Consider the following 18,065-nt stretch of genomic DNA (forward strand, 5'->3'; position numbering starts at 1 on the left):
GAACTCAGGTCCTCCTGAATCCAGGGCTGGTGTTTTATCCACTGCACCACCTAGCTGCCCCCAATTCTGTAGTATTCTAAGATTTGCCACTGTAAAGCATCACTGGGAGAACATTTTTTTATTTAAAAAGGGACCTTTGTACTGGTGAGCAGCTTTGGGTAGTTAAGAGCCTTGTGCAATTTCCGAAATGCAATTCATACTGCTTCTTCCCCCCATTCACTTTATTTTTTTAGGGCGATAAGGGTTAGGTGACTTGCCCAGGGTCACACAGTTAGTAAGTGTCAACTGTCTGAGGCAAGATTTGAACTCAGGTCCTCCTGAATCCAGGGCCAGTGCTTTATCCACTGTGCCACCTAGCTGCCCCCTCTCCCATTCACTTTTATGCCAAACCCATTGTTTATTTATACTGAGAGTGTTAGATTTGGACTTGGAAACACCTAGTTTCAAATCTTGCCTCTAACGCTTACTAGCTTTGTGACCAAGAGCAAATCATCTAACCTCTCTGAGTTTCAGTTTCCTTGTTTGTAATATAGGGATAAAACATGTGTTACCTACATGGTTGCTGTGAGAATAAAAAGAAAAACAGCATGAGAAATGTTTTGGAATACCTAGCACCATATAAATGTCATATTGCCATCATCATCATCTTCATCCCCTTCATCTTACATGCCTATCCCAAATGTAATGTTACACTTACTCAATGGACTGGCTATCCTACTGCACATCATCATCTAAATATTTTGCATTTTCATTGATCTAATTTTCCCTGATTTATAGGTCAATCTCTTTCAAATGGTCATGGATCTCACTGTTGCATTCTGGGTTTAATGCATTCAGCATAATATTACATACAAATAATAGCTCAGGAAGACCTCATAATCCATGGGGAAATCCTCTTCAATTTGGACATAAACAAAGCATTCCTTAGGCCTGTGGAGAACACCTTTGGTGAGCGCATATTTTTAATGGCTTGAATCATGTTAACAAATAGAGCATCATTGACCATCATTGTCTCTGTGGTTGTATTTGTTAAGGAATATTGTATGATCTTATATAAATGAAAGGCTTCTTGCTGGAGGAGAGCTTTAAAGTTTTGTTTTGTTATCCTACAAAGTCAAATGCTCTTTTTTTGCCAAAACTAACTTTATTGCATGAACAATCATTTACGTATAGTCAGATAGGAAGATGACTCTTTAAGTGATTTGCATGAATATATTTTCTGAACTCAAGATTAAAGCATAAAATTTGGGCCAGAGCTGCTCTGCTTATGAGTTGGATTTAAGTGAAACAGGAAGCTGTGCAAAGTCATCAGCCTCACTCTCTCCTCCAGAGTCATCAGAGTCCAATGGCAAGACAAAATTCCTGTCTGAGACTTGGGAAAGACGTTAGCTTAAAAAGGCCAAGGTCTCCCATTGCATCCAGGGCCATAGCCAGTCATTCTGACCTATATTGCCACTGGACTCAGATGACTAGAGGAGAGATGAAGCTGATGACTCTTCAGGACCCTGCCTTACTTAAACCCTATTCACTTGCAAGTCAGGTCTCCACACTGCTGATGTCATTGGGTGAACAGCAGCAGCAGCAGCAACAACAACAACAACAACAACAACTCTGCTTATGGCAGGATCAGGCAGATTGTTGCTTAGAAGTAGAACCACATAAATGGCAGAACAACACCGCATCCACAGATTAAGAGTGCTCATTCACAACCCTGTGTCTGCTCCAACTGAGGAGATTTGAGGGTTGAGTCTAGTACTTATCCCAGGCCTATACATCTGCATAGACTAGCAGCCCTGAAACTTGTTTTGAGTGAAGTAACCAATCTTGACCGATGATTATCTGTTGTTCTCTTCCTTCTCCACAAACCCATTTTACCCTGTTTGTTTCCCCTTCCAAAGAATTTCCCCCCTGCTGCCTAATAAGCTCCATCCACACAATGGTAAGTGTGTAAGTTAAATAGAGTTCTAGGTTATTCTGGAACATCAGAACTAAAGTATATGCTATCTGACTCACAAAGGAGAGGCCCTTTAAACTCTGACCTCCCTTTTCCACAGAATCTAGTCATTCTCCCTCACAGGCAGTCAGGATGCTAACCAAAGCCTTAGGGTTAGCTAGGCAGTTATGTGGACAATGCCCCTAGTAAGTAACATAATACAGCAGGAAGCGACTTGTTGTTCAGTCATTTTTTAGTTTTGTCTGACTTTGTGACCACATTTGGGGTTTTCTTGGCAAAGATACTGGAGTAGTTCATCATTTCCTTCTCCAAATCATTTTAAAGATGAGGAAACTGAGGTAAACAAGGTGAGATGACTTGTCCAGGGTCTCACAGCTATTAAGTGTCTGAGGCTAGATTGGAACTCAGGAAAATGAGTTTTTCTGACTCCAGATCTGGTATTCTATCACCTGTGCCACTTTGCTGTCTATGAGAGCTTGGGGTAGAGCCAACATAGGGAGGAGGGTAGGAGCCCAGTACTACAATGCCCAAAGCAATCTTTCTGTGTTAACCAGCCAGAAGGATCCTTGAAGCTAAATAAACCTAGCCCTGTAAATATCCAACTGAGCCAGTGGATGAGTTCCCCACAATTGTTGTCCTACCAAGAGTCAACTTTTGGCAGAGTGCTCATCCTCGAACAGAACCCTTCAGTCTTAGTTCTGTTTCTCCTCTTCTACTGGCCACCACTGCTCCCTCTAGGTCCCAAAGTACTGTTAACTTATGAGGGAGCCATAGACTGGAGTATAAAGAACAAGAAAAGTAGCTGGACGATCCACTCCTCAAAAAAATGCCAAAGGAAGAATATCCCTGTTTGGATGAGAATTCAGAAGGAACCATTCCCTTACACTGCTCCTAACTCCAAATGGACAGAGGATGTGTTTTTCCATGAGAATCAGTAATTTGTGGGAACAAACAGTATTTTAATTTCCCATTGCATCTGTGCCGGATTTGCAAAGACCTATTATTGTTCTCAATCAAATTTCTATCTAATGGCAGCAGAGGGGAGTGAGAAAGAGGCAGGAGGGAAAGGTGCTTAGGTGCTAGTTAAAGCTTTCTGAACAGTAGCCCAGATTCCACCACTGTTCTTTTTCCTTGGTCTGTCTAGAGCAGTGACTATAAATTAGGGGAAACAAAATTATGGTGGCATACAGGAAATGATGTCCAGGAGGTTGCAGTAGGCTAGGCTGGGCTAAGCAGAAAGCCCAGCTTCAAGACTGAGAGACACCCAGACAACCACCTGCACAGGTCATGTGACACCACCCTGTCTTTCCTCCACCCACACTCCCTTGACCCTGCTCTCCCTTCTGGTAGCCCCATTGATTCTTCTGTACAACCCCATGTGGGAGTTGCAGCCTTTGCCTCTATCCCCAATAAACTGCCCCAGTGGAAATGTCTTTCAGTTTATGCCAGAGAACCATGCTCCAGGCTCTCCTGTATCAGTACCTTGGGACTGGCCCTGCATGGGATGAAAATGGTCCCTACTAGGATGCCAAGAAGGCTGCAAACAGCCCTCTCCCACCCTGGGGTCTGAGTGTCCATAGGCAGGATCCTGCTGGAGATGTAGTGGTCCCCATCCCAGGGGTGGGATGGACAGGCTTAGTCCCTTGAGTTCCCCTGGGTGTTTGTCTCTATTTCAGATAAACTGCTATCAGGGTCTATTTTAGCACTGTCCTGCCAGTGTTTCTCCTACACTTTCAGAGGAATTTCCCCAAGGTGTCAGCAAAGATTGTAATCAAAGTTGCCTCACTTCTCCCCAAAAGGGTCCTGCATTGTCTGACCCTAGAAATATAGTGGGTCTCTGCACATTAGCTCTTAGAACTCATAATACTCCACAAAAGACTTCTCTGTCACACTCCTAAGGGGCTCAGGAGAGGAATATTTCCCCTGCAGCATGTCCTACGCCACCCTTCTGATGGTATTGTGCCAGATACACTCACTGTAGTTTCTGCTCTCTCCCGAGTGTGTCTCCTGCTTAAAGCCAGGCTCCTCAGAGCAGGGGTTTTTACTCAGTGGAGATAAGCATGGAGGGGATACTCTGGGCTGGGCTCCAGGCAGGGCCACAAGTACCAGAATGCTCAGGTAGACTTTCCCATTGTGGTAGAAGTTGGAGTTATTACCCAGTGTCATCGGGTTGGACCCAATGGGTGGACAGGGACATAGTCATGTCAGTGGAATCAGGCCTGACAAACATTCCTGGCAGAGACTCCACATAAGTAGCCATGATGTCTGCTTTACCCACAACAGGCATTGCCTGCACAGAGGGCTCACTGTACTATTCCGAGCTCAGCATCAGCTCCTAGAGAGCCAAATAACTGATCAGTGTTACCCCCATGTGGAGGACTAGAGCCTGGGTAGTGGGGTCAGGCTGCTACCTGGCCTGCTGCTGCTGCTGCTGTTGCCACCAACACTGCCTCCAGTGCTCTGCCCCAGGTGCCCACAACCTCACCCCAGCAGTCACTGCCTCCTTGAGTGCTTTTAAAAAATCAGCTAACAAACACAGTGGGATCTGTTTTTGTTTTCATTTTCAATCGTTTGTATATCTAACTATGTGGTCTGCCATGTAAAATGATTTGCAAAAACCTACCTGTTCCCCTTCTCATATTTTCATCAAGTGTTCCCTGAATATGTAAATATATCATTTCCATAAAAACTTGATAAAGATGAAAAGGTAGGCAGGGAAGTTGGTAGTTACTGATGTTTTCTTGGTCTCCTTTTTTGGTTACAAATATCTTCCATAATTTCTCCGTTCTTTTGGCATCCCCTCCATGAGATAGTGTGAAAAGCAATCCTTCCATGCTTTAAACATTGTGTCAAATCCAGCCTTTATTTGCTCAATGTGTATTTGTCATTGTTGTTTTTTCAGCCACCCTTCCCAATTTCATATTCTGAAGTATCATCTGTTTCTATCCTTCATATGGGATTTGATTTCAAGTCCATATGCCTAAGTATCATTTTTGCTTTTTTTCACATAGGACTTTCAGGACTAAGGTGTTGAAGTACAAATGCAATGGTTCCTCACTCTTTGATCCCCGTACAGATTGCTCCAGAAATGTTGACGAATGTGTTCCATTTTATGTTTATAAATTGTCCTCCTGCCAGTTTCTTTGGCGAATGCTCTTGGAATAATGCAGCCCATTTGGATGTCAAGCCAAGATGCCTTTAGACTTCTTATCACTTCTACTGCTTGCCAAAAACTTTCCTACAATATAATGCCTACGAGTGAAAAAAGTGCTCCAGAATCTGTCTGACCTGGGCAGAGTACAAGGGACTCTGTTAGTCTTCATTCTATACACAGCTTTTCTGCAGCTAGAGCCTTCTGTTCAGCAAGTTCTCTTAAGCTGTCATGTCAAAATTTCAAGTCATTTTGATCTTATGAACCACAAAACCTCTAAGCTATTTTTCACATGGACTTTTGTCTGACTCTGACTCCCACATGGGGGCTAGGTAGCATGGTATATAGACTGCCTAATCTGCAATCAAGAAGAGCTGAGTTCAAATCTGGACTCAGATACTAACTGTGTGACTCTGGGCAAGTCACTTAACTCTGTTTGCCTCAGTTTCCTCATGTGTAAAATGAGCTGGAGAAAAATATAGCAGCTCTCTCCAGTATCTTTGCCAAAAAGAAAACCCACATGAGATCACAAAGAGTTGGATAAGACTGAACAACAACTGAAATAGTTTTTTCATTAGATATATCTTATATATTTAAAATTATTAAATTTTATCTTATCAAATTGAGTACTTAATTGTAGCTCTCAAGATCTCTTAGGATCCCATTTCTGTTCTCCAAAGTATTTAGCCATGTCTATTTCTTTTAGCTTATATCATCTATATATTTGATAAGCATTCTACCTCTGCCCCCATTCAAATCACTGATAAGGAGGATGAATAGAAGAAATAAGGCTAGACCATGGGAGCATTTTCTTTGTGACTCCTCAGGATTTGACCTCAATCTATTAATTACCACTCTTTCAGCTCAATCCAGTTCTGCCTAATCATGGACATAATTCAGTACATACCACTTCAAAGTTGTCCACAATAATATCAATAAATATATTGTCAAGTGCCTTCCTGAATTCAGCTTAACTCTGCCCATCATTCCCCTGCTCCACCAATATAGTAACCTTGTCAAAAAAGGAAATTAGGTTAGAATGGTATAATTTGTTCTTGATAACCCTAGGCTGGTTTATAGTGGTCACCACTTCCCTTTCTAAGTGTCAGCAAACTATTCTTGTAGTGATGAATCTTATTTGCTATGAAATGAAATAAAGTTCCAAGTCTATAGTTTAAAGAAACAACTTTTTTCCCCTTTTAGATTTGTTCTATTCTGATACTGCAATACCATTCCCATTATCCATGATATTGACATCATAGTCACATCTTGAATTTTTTTCTTCAATATCCTGGTTCAGTACCCTAGTTCATCAAGGCCTGATGCCTTTAACTCATTGACAATGACTAGGTGTTCTCTTGTTATGTCCTCACGTATCTTGAGTTTCAACTTTTTACCAATGTTTTTTCAGGGATTATTTCCATGGCAGAAAGCCTGCCTGCAAGCAAAGTAAAAGTTGAATAGTTTGGCCTTCTTTCTTATGTCCATTATCATTGTTTAATCCACTCCTAACAATATCTTTCCTTGCTTATTTGGTCCTTTTCTTGCCCCTAATATGGCTATAAAAACATTTTTGTTGTTCTTAGATTTAATTATAACCTCAATTCATTCTGAGCTTCTTACAAGTCTGCTACTCCTTTGTATTCTTACTCCACTAACTGTTCTTTCTATCTTCTGCATGTGGAATTTTTTTTAATCTGAATTGAAACTATGAACCTAATATTTATCCAAATACAGCATATACTCTCCCTACCTCTCTAATATTAGTCATATAAAATATGAATACAACATGTACTTAATACTATTTTACCACATATGCTTATTTTCTGTTTCAAAATTTAAGAGCGACCTATATTCAAAGTTGTTCAGTTGTTTCAGTCATGTCCAATTCTTTGTGACCTCATTTGGGATTTTCTTGGCAGAGATACCAGAGTGGTTTGCCATTTCTCTAAGACAAACAAGGTTAAGTGACTTTCTCTGCATCACACAGCTAGTAAATGTCTGAGACCAAATTTGAATTCAAGAAGATGAGTCTTCCTGACTTCAGGCCTAACACTCTATCCACTGCACCACCTAGCTTCCCTAGGCCTATATGCAAAAAAAGTCACATATTTACAAATAAGAAGAAAAAATCTTCAAGAGACAAAAATAAATTTGTTTTAGATTAATCATAGTTTTGTATAAGTCTTGCTACAATTTGCTCTGGTAGTTGTCAATAATAAGGATAAGAAAGCAATTTACACTTTCTTATACTCTTGGTCAACTTTATTAAATCAGATAATAGAGGAAGGAGCAAATACACAAAGGGTTTGGATTGGGGACAAATATATGAATCTGATTTATTTGAGGCATGTCCCTTTTACAAAAGCCTTGACTGACTCATTTGAATTCTATCTACTTCTAGGTTGTTCCAGCTTCTCTTCTGTAACCAATGAAGAGGCAGAACCATAGTGCGATCACAGAATTCATCCTTGTGGGCTTCTCAAGTCTGGGAGACCTGCAGATTCTGCTCTTCATCATCTTCCTGCTGGTCTACCTGACCACCTTAATGGCCAATGTCACTATCATGACTGTTATCCGGCTGGACCGGACCCTCCATACCCCTATGTACTTCTTTCTCTTCATCCTTTCATGCTCTGAGACCTGCTACACCTTAGTCATCATCCCTAAGATGCTGACAAACTTGCTCTCTACTGACAAGACCATTTCTTTCTCTGGTTGTGCAGCCCAGCTCTACTTTTTTGTAGGCTTGGCTTGTACCAATTGCTTTCTGATCGCTGTGATGGGTTATGATCGGTATGTGGCCATTTGCAACCCTCTCAACTACATGCTCATTGTCAGCCGAGCCACTTGCATCCAGCTGGTATTGGCTTCTGCCCTCTGTGGCTTTATGATCTCTGTGGTAGTCAACATCCTCGTGTTCAGCCTGCCCTTCTGTGCCTCAAACCGGGTCAACCACTTCTTCTGTGACATCTCTCCTGTCATCAAGCTGGGTTGCACTGACACAAACATGAAAGAGATGGTCATCTTCTTTCTCAGTATTTTGGTGTTATTGGTCCCCTTTGTGCTGATATTCATCTCCTATGTTTTCATTGTCTCCACCATCCTTAAGATCTCCTCAGCTGAGGGGCAACGAAAGGCCTTTGCCACTTGCATCTCCCACCTCACTGTGGTCATCGTCCATTATGGCTGCGCTTCTTTCATCTACCTTCGCCCTACATCCCTCTATTCCTCAGACAAGGACCGACTGGTGGCAGTGACCTACACTGTGATAACCCCAATGCTCAACCCCCTCGTCTATACTCTGAGGAACAAAGAAGTAAAGACAGCCCTAACGAAGGTCATAAGCAGATATTCATTTCCCAAAAGCATATAAATAGAGGGGACTTAGAGTCCAGATAACAACTCAAATTTATTTAGTATTTTAGGAGTTATATTTTCTACACACATTCTTCTGTTTGAGTCTGTTAGCCATCCTGTGGGACAAGGAATACAAGTATTGAAACAGAAGCTTTAGAGATCATCTAGTCCAATCTCTTCTTTAATATCCCTGAAATATTTAGCACTTGCTTTGGACAGTTAGGTAGTGCAAGGGCAGCTAGGTGGTACAGTGGATAGAGTGCTGGGCCTGGAGTCAGAAAGACTCGTCTTCCTGAGTTCAAATCAGTCTTTCTGACTCCAGGCCCAGCACTCTATCCACTGTACCACCTAGCTGCCCTTGCACTACCTAACTGTCCAAAGCAAGTGCTAAATATTTCAGGGATATTAAAGAAGAGATTTTTAATAAGGCAAAAGATTGGACTAGATGATCTCTAAAGCTGTTTACAACTCTAAGATTCTATGAGTCTATACTCTTTACAAGGTTATAGATCAAATGACCTATTGACTTCCAGGGCATCCCTGCTGCAAGAGATGATCTAGAAAGAGCAATAGGCCAGCAGTCAGGGGACTGCTAAGTCACATTCTTATTGTGGTACCATGGATGTGTCACTTAACATTTCTGTGCTTCTGTTTCAATACTTGTATTCCTTGTCCCACAGGATGGCTAACAGACTCAAACAGAAGAATGTGTGTAGAAAATATAACTCCTAAAATACTAAATAAATTTGAGTTGTTATCTGGTGGAAATATTTATGAATATTTGGATGTTAACATACAAAATAATTCAAGTATTTCCACATAATTAGTTTGGAATTCCATATGACATAAAAGCTACAATTCATTTCTGAGTAAAGAAAAGAAGGGGCAGCTAGGTGGCACAGTGGATAAAGCACTGGCCCTGGATTCAGGAGGACCTGAGTTCAAATCTGACCTCAGACACTTGACACTTACTAGCTGTGTGACCCTGGGCAAGTCACTTAACCCTCATTGCCCTGCAAAAAAAAAAAGAAAAAGAAAAGGAAAAAGGAAGAAAGAAAAGAAGAAAGTGCTTATCAAATTAGTGGGAGAGGAGAACTAAAGAAGCAAGACTGAACATCAATACCCTGGCCAATTTCTTGAACATTAGTAGCCTGGTCAAATTCTTTTTTATGTGAACATTTTTATATTTTTCTCAATTACATGTAAAAACAATTTTAACATTCATTTTTTTTAATTTTTAGTTCCAAATTCTCTCCCTCCTTCCCCCTTCCCCTCCCCTTGAGAAGGCAAGGCATTTTATATAGGTTATATATCTGCAGCCATATAAAACATATTTCTATATTAGTCATGTGAAAGAAAACATAAGAAAAAGAAAGAAAGAAAGAAAGAAAGAAAGAAAGAAAGAAAGAAAGAAAGAAAGAAAGAAAGAAAGAAAGAAAGAAGGAAAGAAAGAAAGAAAGAAAGAGAAAAGAAAGAAAGTTTTTAAAAGTATACTCCAGGGTGCAGCTAGGTGGCACAGTGGATAAAGTACCAGCCCTGGATTCAGGAGTACCTGAGTTCAAATCCAACCTCAGACACTTGACACTTACTAGCTGTGTGACTATGGGCAAGTCACTTAACCCCCAATGCCCTGAAAAAAAAAAGTATACTTCAATCTGCATTCAGACTCTATCAGATCTTTCTCTGGAAATAGATAGCACTTTTCATCATGTCTTTTGAAATAGTCTTGTATCATTGTATTACTTAGAATAGCTAAGTCACACATCGTTGGTCATTGTACAATATTGCTGTTGCTGTATATACAGTTCTCCTGGTTCTGCTCCCTTTGCTTTGCACCACTTCATATAAGTCTTTCCAGGTTTTATTTTTTCTGAAAGTATCTACCATCACAACCATATACCACAACTTGTTTAGCCATTCCCTAATGAATGGGCATTCCTTCAATTTCCAACTCTTTGTCACCACAAAAAGAGCTGCTATAAATATTTTTGTACATATAAGTCATTTTCCTTTTCATTTTTTCTCTCTTTGGGACACAGACCTACTAGTGAGTGATATTTCCAGGTCAATGAGTATGTGCAGTTTTATAACTATTTGGGCATAGTTCCAAATTGTTCTCCAGAATGGTTGAATCAGATCACAATTTTACCAATAGTGCATTATGTACCAATTTTTCCACATACCCTCCAACATTTGACATTCTTTTCTGTCATATTAGCCAAAGTGGTAGGTATGAGGTACTACCTCAGAGTGGTTTTAGTTTACATTTGTCTAATCAATGGTGATTAGAGCATTTTATTGACTTATAGATTTTGAAAGACTTTCATAGCTTTGACTTTTTTCCTTCAGAAAAATGCTGTTCAATGTCATTTGACTATTTATCAATTGGGAAATGATGTGTAATTCTCACAAATTTAACTCAGTTCTCTAGATATTTTGAGAACTGAGGCCTTTATCAAGAAACTACGTGCTGAATTTTTTTTCAGTTTTCTGCTTTCTATTCTTGGCTACATTGATTTTTGTTTGTGTAAAAAACATTTTTAATTTATATAGATCACAATTTTCCTTTTTACATCTCATAACACCCTCTGTCTCTTGTTTGGTCTTAAATTCTTCCCGTTTCCATAGATTTGGCACAGCCTAGGCCAACTTCAAAAGGCGCCACTGAAGGAATTCTATGTGCAGAGCCGCATCAACCTGGGCTTCATCTTTGTACTCAGTCTAATACAACAAGCATTGTATCCTTTCCTCCTTCACTAGCACCATCACTGTCAATACAGTTGCCTATTGTCCCCTGTATTTCCTTTCAATTAATACTTACCTGACTTTAGGATTTAGCTCTAACAGCAGATACCAGCCTATTTGAGATCAGAAAGGTAGAATCCCATTGAACGACTTTTTACTAACGGGCTGTTTCAAAAATAACTCACTTGGCTGAATTAAAAACCTTTGGGTTTTAAGATATATTGCTACCTAGGCAAAAGCGAATATTTCAAGTCATTTTTTTTTACTTGGAAGGAAAGCAAAATACATCTACATAATGCGAAATGACTGGTTGACTAAATTGTTTAATATCTGTCTGCTCACTTAAATGTAATGTTAATACTTACAGGTTATTCAGTCAGCAAGAATTTAAGTGCCTACTATGTGCTAAACATTGTGCTAAGCACTGGAGATACAAAGGAAGGTAAAAGACACTCCCTGACATCAAGGATCCCAGTGTCTAATGGGAAAGACAACATGCAAACAACCTTTTACAAACAAGATATTGTGATGGATAAAATCTGAAATAAATGAGGAAACAAAAGTTTGAGCTTCTGAACATATCAATTTATTAAGCAGCACATGGCAGTTGCATAACACAAATCAGGACTAGAATTTCCTCAGCTTGGCACTAGAGCCTGAATTAGGAGACAGATTTGTGAGTAGTAAATTAAAATAATTAATAGGATAGTAAACCAGGATACAAGATTAAATAATATGATTCCTAATTGGAGAATTGGGGGTTTCCAAGTTGAAGAGAGAGAGAGAGCAGCAGGTACAATTTCTTCATATCAGAAAAAAGAGGTGTCCCACTCCCCTTCAGGTATCTGTATTCAATCAAAAGAACAAGGCAATAGTAACTGACTGGCCAGGACAGGCCTGTTTTCAGATAATACATGTGGTATTCTTTAGGTGTATAATTGGGAGAAAACTCCTTGCATTGATCTTCAGATCTGAATGGGTTTCTGGTCAGCATAAACTAGGTCCTTAATTAAGGGTCTCTAGAAAACAAGTAAAGGTGATCCAGTTTCCCAGTCACACAGGGTTAAGTTCAAGCAATACAATAAAGTTTTCTCACAATTCCCATAATTGAATAAAGTTTTCTCACCCACTAAAAATTGAACTAGATGCATATTTGAATAAAAAAGGCAATTGATCTAGATTCAGAATTGAGTCACAAGATAGAGTCAGTCTTTCACTCAATTACCACAATCTACCTACCTATCTATTTACCTATTTATCTATCTATCCACACACATACATACACACATACACATGCACATACACATACACACTCTCTCTCTCTCTCTCTCTCTCTATATATATATATATATATATATATACATATGAAAAATTGGAAATAATTGTCAGAGGTTAGGATTTGTGAAAAAAGAGAATATTTAGTGTAACCTTATTTCAAACTACATTTCTCCATTTATATGACTTGCACATCCTTCTTTCCTAGGGGTTTGTTCATCCTGTTTCCTAAAAATAGAATTCTTTCTACCCATGCTCATCTCAACTTATTCAAAGCTTACTGATTATTCCGTGCCAAGTTCAAATGCTACCCCCTCTAAGAAGTCTTCTGTGATTCTTCTTACTAGACATAATCTCTCCCACCTTAGAATTTTCATAGCATTAGGTTCATGTCTCTGATGCACAGAGACTAAATGTGTGATTTCAGTAGTATGGGGAATTAATTGGAGAAGAAACTCCCTCTACCAAGGCCAGTTTCTCCACCCTTCTCTGAAATTTCTAATCTTAGAGAGATGCCTCCCTAGAACATTAAGGGGTTAAGTAGCTTACCCATAGTCATACATCCAGTCTGTCAAGAAGTGGGACTTGAATTTAGGTCTTCCTGGTATTGAGACCGGCTCGCTATCATTATTCCAGGTTGCCTTTCTCTTGTGGATTTATAATTTTCAGTTTTGTATAACAGTTATTTGAGTAGGTATCTCATCTCCTCTACTGGATCATAAGCTCCTTAAGAGCTAAGACTGATCCATATTAGTTCATTCAAAATACTAGATAATTATAAACATTCATTATTTCTCAGTCAATTATATATTGTTATAAAATTTTCATATTACTTGTATTCAATTTAGAGTTTTTCAAGTCTTTCGTTACCTGATAACAAAATACTATCTTCTTCATCAGTTTCCTAGTTGAGTGACTGGCATTCTATTGTATAAAGTGCTTATAGGGATATAATAATAATTTTTATCTGATCATTAAAAAGAGCTAAGACTAGGGGCAGCTAGGTGGCGCAGTGGATAGAGCACCGGCTCTGGAGTCAGGAGTACCTGAGTTCAAATTCGGCCTCAGACACTTAACACTTACTAGCTGTGTGACCCTGGGCAAGTCACTTAACCCCAATTGCCTCGATAAAAAAAAAAAAAAAAAAAAAAAAAGAGCTAAGACTGGATATAATTCATTTATCTTTCTCAGAACCAAAACACAATGCTTCATGCAGAGTAGATACTAAACAAATTGCTGTGAAATAAATGTGTTAAATGAAAACTTTTTTGACGAATTTTACCTGTTTTAGTCGGATTCCATCAAATTGGTTGTAGACATGACCTCAAGCAATGGCTCATCATCTTCTTCATCTACAGACTCCCTAAAGCCTTCTGTCATTCCAACCTAGATACCTCCCTCATGAGTCCTCCAGTAAAAAAGAAGAGCCAGACAAGATTTCCAAGCACCAAAGAAAGGCAGAGGGGTAGTTACATCTTTCTTCTTTGTCTCCTTCTTCTTACATGCCATAGATGACCCCCTCCCCAGACCACATTCATATAAGCTAGCATAATTAACTTCAGTAGAGAATTTTTGAAGCAAAAATTCAGTTAAATAACCATATGGTGCCACAATGTTCCAGAGTGAGTTGCAGTTATTTATCTAAGTACTGTATTTACCCAAGAAGAGACAGTAAATCATAGTAGAAAGATACGTGTAATGTGAATCAGCATATCTGACTTCTAATCCCATCTCTGTTACTAATAAGCTCAGTGATGTTCTATAAGTCAAGGAAACACAAAATCTCAAAGTTGGAAGAGAATTCAGAGGATATCTAGTTCAATATTTACCTAAAAAGGGCCCTCAACCACACATAGATATGATAATACTCATACTCCATCTTAGCATTTAGTGTGCCAGGATATTGGGAAGGCAAGTGTTAACAGTATCAGCCAAGATTCCTGCAAGCAAGGAAGTTGTGATACAGATCTAGGGCAGTTTTGGTTACCTTGCTGCCCTTTCCCTTGCCCCAGGTGGATTGATTTGGACCCTAGCTGTGGCCTTTGTGCAAGAAGAATGTAAAATGTTTAGGACTTTGGTGGACAGTTCTGGAGACCCCAATAAACCTCCTCACAATTGCTTTTAGTCCTCTTACTAGTAGTTTTTCTTTGTTTTTAATCTTTCTGAACTTCTTTTAACCACCTTGGGATCTGCATCTGGATGGGATGGTGGGGCAGGGGGAGGGAGGATTAGAACATGGTTTTAATACAGATTGTTTTTTTAAGCCTTTAGTGATACATGGAACCAAATATGGATTAGTGATCAGAACACAGTATTATCCACACGTGTTTCATTTTCCTAACTATACACTTTCATTCTTTTATCTGGTCATAATCTTTTATCATTTCCATTTTTCCCTATGCTTTGCCTCTCCTAAACATTATTCACCTTCATCCCTTTCACCTTCATGTGTACTCTGACTTCACTTCCCTCCCTTTTTCAATCTTGCCCTTATAATTACCCAATTCAACACTGTCTTGTACCTTCCAATTCCATGCCTCCTTGTTTTACAACACTCACCCCTGGATTGCTCCCACAACCTTCTTCTGCTCCTGTTCATGTGCTGTAGAATGGTGCTGGAGTAGATTATAAATTCAAGTAACCCAACTTCAACTGGGGCCTCGCTGCAGTGAGGCAATCCTTTTATTCTTCCATAATTCTTTCTCTATATCATTCCCCACAAAAGCTTTTCCAAACTTTCTCTCATCTCTTCATAATTTCCACACCTCCAGCTAATCCTTTGCTTTCAGCTAAAGACTTCACCTCTTATTTTACTGAGAAAATTGAGGCCATTCAACATGTACTCTCTCTTCCTCGCTCCATCTCAAAATGCCTTGATATCACCCCCTACTCTCTTCTCATTTCCTACTGACTCTGAAAATAAAATGACTTTTCTTCTTGCCAAGGCAAGGATATGTGCCTTGATCTCATCCCTTTCTACATTCTCCATCAGATTACAGCCTCAGTCTCTCTCTCTCTCTCTCTCTCTCTCTCTCTCTCTCTCCTTCAATTTCTCCCTATCTATTATCCTGGTCCTTTTTTATTGTCCTCAAATATACAATCCCTTAAAAATCTTTCATTAGGGCCAGAGGCCTGAGGCACCCCCCAAAGGTGGAGGGAGGGCTTGGCCTGGGGGCAGTTACTGCTGAGGCTTTGCAACAGGGGATAAAACCACAACAAACAAACAAACAACAGGAGTCCTTCCGGATCTGAAGATGACACCAAGGGGAAAAAAAAAGGAAACAACCCTCTGGATAAACGTGCCCCGGTCAGTCAATAAGCAGTTGCTGAGAGAATGGCGGTTTGTGTTTATTTTTATTTATTTTGTTTGGGTTTTTTGCAAGGCATTGAGGGCTAGAGTGACATGGGTGCCGGCGAGGGGTACACAGCTATAAATGTGCAAGGGTCTGAGGCTGAATTTGACTCAAGGCCTTCCTGAATCCAGGACCAGTGTTTTATCCACTGCAAACACACCTAGCTGCCTGAAAAATGACTGTGCTTTTAAAAAGAAATCTCAGGACAAGACTGATTTTACCAAATTTTGCCTCTTCAGCTGCTGAAGGAGATAAATAGTTACCAATAATCCTCAGTCAGATTTCCATTTCTTATAATGAAACCTTCTGAAAATGGTTGGACCACTCTAATGTATGCGGTAAAGAAATGGGGTATTCACATGGTTGTTGTCAGTTTCTGTTGGAAAAGGGGTGTGACAGGTCCATTGTCAATAGATCAAACCAGACTTCACTGGATATTGCTAAGTGCTGGGGCTATAAGCATGTAGTGTGAGAAAATAATGGGATTTGGCAGATATTCAAAGGCTCACCTGGAGATTAATCTAAACTGATTGAATTAAGTGAGAGTCATTGACTGCTGATTAGCCTACTTCAAGTTAATTAGATTGTAACCACACCTGGTTAGCCCTTAAGAAGGTATTATTCTCAGAAGCTAAGGACTTTGAACCCAACTTGAGACCACCTTCAAGTCCAGTGAACCAATGGATTTGGATGATGCTAACCAATCAACTTGATGCAGTGTGTAAGGACTGTCTCTGATCCAGACCTATAAAAATCTTCCACACTCAGTTTGAGGAGAGTTCATGGTTGAGGCAGGCTCATGGCAGAGAACTTGAGGAAGAATTAGACCAGGCTGGACTTCTAGGCTAGATAGGCCTTTTCTTAACTCTATATGTTCTCTTTTTTCTAATACCTAGTATGCCTTAATAAATGCTTAATGCCCAAAGACTGGTGCTAAAACTTCTCATTTAAGGTGACCACTCATTTAGATTTTAAACATCACAGTAGCTACCTTATTGTCTAAATCCATGGGTATACAGAAACCATTTTTCCTGCTCAACAAAATGGAGGAATATGAAAATTATTTTAGCAGGACAATCCTAGACAGGAAGAGCAAGAAAAGAACAAATTTGATGTTGCTATCAATTAAACAATCCCATCCAGACACAGTCTATATCCTTTTCTCAGATTTAAGTCCATTGGTTACATTGACTGGCCAACAGCCAGAAGTAAGGCTTTGTCACTTGAACTACATACATATAAATGATTATTTAACCAATCCTGATGATATCATCCTAGTTTTTCTTGGGGTAGAACTTGGAATTAAAAAAGAATTAATTAACAATATGAATGAGGAAGACACAAAAGAGGAAAATGAGGATGGGTTGGTTACTTGGTTTGCCCTTGGTAATGATGCCATCTCTATTGAAGGGTTTAAACAAAGACATGAAGACTGTTACTTCCTTCATCCTCCAATGCCTGCTCTTCTACAGTTTAAAGAAAAAAGAAACTGAGGTAGTAGCTCAAGCAAGATCTATTCTTGCCTGGCATAGCCGATATAAGTTTTGTCCAACATGTGGAAGTGCAAATAAAATTGAAGAAGGTGGCTATAAAAGAGTATGTTTAAAAGAAGACCATCCCAGCCTTCAAGGAGTTCATAATACATCCTACCCAAGAGTTAATCCAGTAGTAATCATGCAAATTCTTCATCCTGATGGGAACAAGTGCCTTTTAGGCAGGCAGAAAAGATTCCCCCATATGTTTACATGCCTTGCTAGATTTGTCAAACCTGGGGAGACAATAGAAGATGCTGTTTGAAGAGAAGTAGAAGAAGAAAGTGGGAGTCAAAGTTGGCAGTGTTCAGTATATCTTTTGTCAGTTGACAAGATGACAAAAATGAAATAGATGATGCTCGCTAGTTTACTAAAGAACAGCTTATAGATGTTCTCACTAAACGAATCCAGAAGTCATTCTTTGTGCCACCAAGCAGAGCTATTGCACAGCAGCTAATCAAACACTGGATTAGAATCTAATCTTTAAATGCAAGAACCTGGCTTTCCAGCACATTTTTTTGCTTCTGATTACTGATTAGTCTTAAGTAATTTAGAAATATTTGGTGATCTCCTGATCTGTCAAAATACATGATCCATTGTAGCTTTCTGGAATTTTGTCTGAGTGTTATCCATCTTAGGAGCAGAAAACAGAATTAATTTCTATGGAAGTCATGCAATTGCCTCTCTCTAGTGAA

The 18,065-nt window shown here is 39.5% G+C and overlaps 1 protein-coding gene and 2 pseudogenes across 1 annotated transcript; 2 read left to right on the forward strand and 1 right to left on the reverse strand.

Moving 5' to 3' along the window:
- Positions 1-3,589: 3,589 nt before the first annotated feature.
- LOC122754739 lies at positions 3,590-4,214 on the reverse strand (annotated as a pseudogene).
- Positions 4,215-7,533: 3,319 nt separating this feature from the next.
- LOC122726431 (olfactory receptor 10T2-like) lies at positions 7,534-8,481 on the forward strand. The gene has a single exon (XM_043964134.1). The coding sequence runs from the start codon at positions 7,537-7,539 to the stop codon at positions 8,479-8,481; it is 945 nt and encodes a 314-aa protein (XP_043820069.1). The 5' UTR covers positions 7,534-7,536.
- Positions 8,482-15,888: 7,407 nt separating this feature from the next.
- LOC122754740 lies at positions 15,889-17,850 on the forward strand (annotated as a pseudogene).
- Positions 17,851-18,065: the final 215 nt, after the last annotated feature.

Source organism: Dromiciops gliroides, chromosome 4, assembly GCF_019393635.1.
Source record: "Dromiciops gliroides isolate mDroGli1 chromosome 4, mDroGli1.pri, whole genome shotgun sequence".
In the NCBI taxonomy this organism is placed as follows: domain Eukaryota; kingdom Metazoa; phylum Chordata; class Mammalia; order Microbiotheria; family Microbiotheriidae; genus Dromiciops; species Dromiciops gliroides.

Coding starts and splice junctions, on each gene's coding strand:
- LOC122726431 (XM_043964134.1), top strand. CDS start 7,537: ATGAAGAGGCAGAACCATAGTGCGATCACAGAATTCATCCTTGTGGGC.